The 5,456-nt window shown below is 37.2% G+C and overlaps 1 protein-coding gene across 1 annotated transcript in view; it reads right to left on the bottom strand.

The window, feature by feature from the left end:
• Positions 1-5,456, bottom strand: part of LOC107703970 (dedicator of cytokinesis protein 10-like) — a 109,730-nt gene extending 104,274 nt beyond the window's left edge. The window contains exon 1 of the mRNA XM_016506781.1: positions 5,278-5,456. Within this exon, the coding sequence (XP_016362267.1) occupies positions 5,278-5,385 (108 nt within the window). The 5' untranslated portion in view covers positions 5,386-5,456. The remainder of the gene's footprint in view (positions 1-5,277) is intronic.

Below are 5,456 nucleotides of genomic sequence, written 5' to 3'. Positions count from 1 at the left end.
TCCTCATTGTGCTTCTAGGCATTGATAAAGCCTTTGAAATGTTTTTGTCTCCATCTCCTGACTTGTGCCTGTCCACAACTTTATACAGCAGATCTTCTGACAGTGACTTGCCACCTATAATTGATTGTTTGCTTCACTACCAAGGACTGAAATGCTCCAGGAAAGCTCTTCTCATGCTGAGCTGATCAAACTGAGCACAGCTGATCACAGTTGAAAGTCAAATGGTTTTGTGTGTCATTGAGAAGGTGATCAGCTACACCTGATTGAGTTTACAAGTCATTTTTAGGAGGGGGTGATCCTTATTCTCAGTGATTCTGTTTTTGTTTTTTTTTTTACATTTTTTTCTGACATGTTGGTGTTATATCTTTCATTTGGATGTTATAAGTTGCATTGAGTAAATACAGCTGGATAAAACAAAAACTGTGTCTGTCTTCATTTCAGGTTGCAAAGCAACAGAATATGATTATTTGAAAAGGGGCTGATTCTTTTCTATACCCACCATATGTATGCATAGCATAGGTGGAGCTGCTGCTTTTTCAATATGAGAGCACAATTATCTGCTTGCAAAGAATATAATGTGATTTACTGAGAAACTCAATGCAGTTGCAGTAAACTAGCAGTGAGCAATTAGAGAAATTCCCCCGCCCCGGGTGTGACCCAGGATGACCTCTCTCTCATTACGCCACTGCCCAACATGAGTGGGGGAAGAGTAAGCGGTTTCTTTGAGACTTCTGAGTGCAAATCAAACTACCAGACTTTGTCTTCCCCTTATGAAAAGTGAAAAAAGGAATAAAGTTAATGTATAAAGCGATGAACTAGAGGATGTAACAAGATTAACAAGCCTTGAAAATCAACTACATTCTGAGAAATGAAAGAAACAAACAAAATGTAGATACAGCATTGGAGACAAAAGATTTAGACTCCCTGCAAATGTTATGGTAGAGAGGGAACATTTTCATTCCCACAGCTATCTGCTCTATTGGTCTCCATTCCCAAAACAATGCCTTAAATACAAGCTCACTGTGTGCTCTCTGACTTATCACATGACCTGAAAACTGTTAACAGCCTGCAGTGGGGACTGCAGATGTGACACTAAGCAGTAGGGCTATACTTAATATATCTTCTTAGTATTTATATAATTTGTTCAGAAATGGCTTATTTTTGTTGCTCCTGTTGTTGTTTTGTGAGTGACCATCATTTCGAACAAAGAGTCACTGTTGCCACATGTTTAATGCAAGAACAGTTAAATACAATAAAAATCAAATGTTATTTTGTTAAAATCAAAAAGAGTGTTGAATCAATTAAATGAAATTGACATGTATGTCTGTACTGTATGTATGTAGGTGTGTGTGACTGTGTGTAAAATAGTATAGTATATCAGTCTGGCAAGTAAGCTAAAAAAATTACTAGCCAATGCATGACGATTATATTGCCAAGGTGTGCGTAGAGGGCTGGATATTGGTTTTATACAACAGTTTAATAAACAATAAGTTAATATTAACTGACTTACATTTTAAACACAATATTGTCTGTTTTTGCTCCATTTCACCAACGAAAACAGTTCCAAACAAATCCAAAGTAGATCCAGTAGATTCAAACAATCCATTTAACACACAGCTGTGTGTTTATTGAATTGTTTGAATTAAAGATTCAATGACCCATTCATAAAGACTGTGGATGCATTCGAAATATGCATACGTCCAATCTACTTAACTAGCAATCTAGGAAAAATCTTGCTAACTACTGGCAGCTACACATATTTAAGCTACACTATGTAACTTTTTATGGCAAAAAAAAAAAAGTGAAAAAAAAAAAAACATCCAGCCGTTTCAGTTTTTAACTGCTAGAGGGCCAAAATTTACATAGTATACCTTTAAAATAATTTATTTTAATATTAAAAAATAAAAATAAAATATCAATCCAATAACCTTATTCGTTTATGCAATTATAATTGCACTAAATGCATCCATGCCACCTCTGAGCTGCATTAAAAAAATTCTAAGCCACCCCTGCAGTGCAAAAATGAATTCTGTTGATATTAGTTTCATTTGATTGGTACCAGCCCTAGAGTATCTTATTATTCTAACTGAATTTATTGATTAAATGTAAGAATTTGACAAAAGATGATGCATCTAATAAGGTTAGAAAAAAATTGCCCATGCATATAAATGTAAAAATGCCGCAGGAAATCGATTTAATGGGGCACCTTAAGGGAAAAGTTCATTTCTGTCACTGTTGGAAACTAACTAGCCTACAGCAAAGATGTGAAGAATATATGATGAATATGAAAAGCTTTGGGAGTCAGCTGTCCATGACAGGCCTAAACTAGCCAAGGTACCAACAAAAAACACACTCAGCAAAATATAGTCTAATATAGAGATGATATTTTTGTCAATATCACACCCCCTTATTTCAGGTTTAATACAAGATAAATTGACAGCATTTGTGACTATGCTGATTACTATTAAAATGAATTCCATTGTTTCCAAATTGGCCATACTAACGTCCATAGTAAGTGCCTTACTGTAATCTCATTTTTTGCCTATTCTTTACAATGAGGCTATCTGTTTTGCTGAAGAACAGGATGACTATGCTGATCCAACCATCACTAAACCAGTCAAACTGGCACTAAATACTCTTTAGCCCACGGAATTCATGCTGTTCTGGTCTTTTTCACAATAGGGGAACAAGGAGGAGAAGGAAAATGGATATAAATGGTGAAGATAACGATGATAATGATGATATGCTACATCAACTGCACACGTATCAACACCCATTCATCTACAGACACACAACAGTGACAGCCTGTGCATTCTGGACAACTGTGGATAGGTTTTCTTTGCCTTTTCATGAAATACACAGAAATTGTCTGTTTTACTGACTCCTGAAGAAGCGGCAATAGCAGCAATGGTTAAAGGCTAAAGAAATAGATTGTGCAGCAGTAGCAGCTCAGCATTGTATGTTTATAGGTCTGGAGTCCAGGCTATAGGTCAGTGGGAGCTCATTCATTATAACTCAAACTTCAAATTCTAAATATAATATTTACACAAGTTCAGTGAGACCAGTCCAGATGTTTTGCTGATGAGTTGAAAACAAATGTGTTTGATTAAGGAGACATGCAAAATGGTCGGGTACCACTGATCTACTAAGTTCTCAGTTTCTTTTCTATTCCTTCAAGAACACAGCATAACACACACACACAAAAAAAACATCTTTGATTTTTATGCAAAACAATCTCTTACTTCTCTTACTTCATTTGATAGCTTGTGACTGTGACAACTTTACTCATCTTATTCAATGAAAACAATACAATGGACAGAGCAACACAGTGTGCCAGACAGTGTCATTTGAAGTCAAACTTCTCATAAATATTCCACAAATTATTGAAATCCTATACTGTAGAGTTGAACATTAACAAAGACATTCGACAAACCCCTCATCCTTACCAAAAGGACCGTTCAGAATTACCTAAGTCACAAAGGTGCTGATAGTGAACATCTCAGTCTATTGTCTGATATGTTTAACTTTAGTGCAGTTGGAACAGCTGTAATTTGCTAATTGGCCAGTTTTAATGTCTCAGATTTGGTTTTAGGTATATGCTCAAGCTATGCTCTTGAATTCTCCTGAGCTCTTCCTTCCTGGGCAACCGAATCATTAGTTGCCTAGTAAGAGCCATTGTTAAGGCCATTCTCAAGTCCTACATGGCATCTCTCTTCCTCTCATCCATGTGACTTTTAAAATCTGTACTTTCTCTCTTTCATACGATCACTACCTTTTACTCTGTCACTCAGGTAATTTTTCACATAAAATGGCTACAATTCATTATCCATGCATGTGTTTTGTAGTTGATTCAAGTGTAACCTTAAGACAGTTATTATTTAAAAGCTGCTTGTGATGGGCTTTGGTTCATCATGTGATTTTCTCATCACCACCTGCATTTGATGGTTATCAGTGTATTACAAAGCTACAAAACAGATTTCAGTACTTCAATAGTTTGGTATATTAACATTATATCAGTTAATGAAATTACGGTATTTAACTGTAAATTTAAGTTAAAACCGTAAAACCTAAAACGTTGCTACCGTATTTTTTACGGTGAAATTCCAGCAACCACAGCTGCCGGTTTTTTACCGTACATTTTACGGAATTTTTTTTTACAATACTATTACAAAATAAAAAAAAGGCCACACTAGTTTTGAATGTTGACATTTAAGGGTGACATTGCAACACGATCGCATTCCATCAAAAACTTATGCTTTGTTAGTAATATGTGGCGGTAATAGCAAAAATGCAGTATTATACTATCATGATGTTAACGTTTTTTTTTTCCTACAGCATGAATCTGTAGGAAAAATAGCACTCTAATAGGCTAACAATTAATTATGCATAATTACATGCAAGTAACCCTAAGTAATCCTAACCCTATAGTAAGTACATGTAGTTAATTAATATTACTCAGTACGTAAATGTATAATTACACTGTAACAAGGACACCTTAAAATAAAGTGTAACCGAAACAAGTAAAGCAGTAGCGTTGAAATGTTGTAACTGCAATCACATGCTCCTAAAAGTTGTAGAAATGCATTACTGAATGAGGCTCGAACTACCACAAATCAATAACAGGCTACTGTAGTCGTATCATCGAACCATGTCACTGTATCCAATAGCAACAGCGGAGCACATTCTCTATCAGCAGTGGTTCCCGAACTCGGTCCTGAAGCTCCCAGAGCGCCACTGCACACTTCAGATTTCATCTTAATCAAACGCACCTGATTCGGGATTCAACTGATCAGTTCATCAACTCCGAGACCTTAAGTGGGTGTGTCAGATGAAGGAGACGGGCAAAATGTGCGGGGTTGAGGAGGGGGAACCAGGGCTGGAGCCACTGCGCTACATTCCTCTGCGGAGATTTTTTACTACGAACGACATACGTCACTAAGCATGCAAAGCTCATTTCCCGCGAAAATGAGACATTCGAATGAGTTTATTTTTTTTGAAGAATAGTTCTAAATTCAAAATAAGACACAAGCCGCTAACAGAGGCCCAATCATTCACAAACACCAACCTTGTCCATTTACAACTTCCATAATCGTTCGCCGCGGAATAAGTCTCGCATAAGACCACAGCATGCGAAATACAATGCTTGACAAACTAGATCTTTTCCTCTATAGGGGAACTAGACACCGTGCGATTCTCTTTACACAGTTGTGTTGTCCGTCCAACGAACAGCATCAAAATAAGCCCGACCGCGCTCTGTCCTTGTCCGCTCGGTCTTACCGTTACAGTAGCATTCCTTACAGCGTTAGATGCGGTTTGCCGAATCTCAGCTGCGCTTCCCGGCTTCAGGAGGCTTTTCGTAAATCTCCGGGTCGATTCCGCTGCCATTTCTTCATCGGTGCATTCGGGGCTATAATCTGCAGTATGTGCCACGAATCCGTAATGTGCGCCGAAACCGA

The sequence above is a fragment of the Sinocyclocheilus anshuiensis genome, unplaced genomic scaffold (genome assembly GCF_001515605.1).
Source record: "Sinocyclocheilus anshuiensis isolate Anshui unplaced genomic scaffold, SAMN03320099.WGS_v1.1 scaffold1408, whole genome shotgun sequence".
In the NCBI taxonomy this organism is placed as follows: Eukaryota; Metazoa; Chordata; class Actinopteri; order Cypriniformes; family Cyprinidae; genus Sinocyclocheilus; species Sinocyclocheilus anshuiensis.
This window is presented reverse-complemented; position numbering and strand designations above follow the sequence as displayed.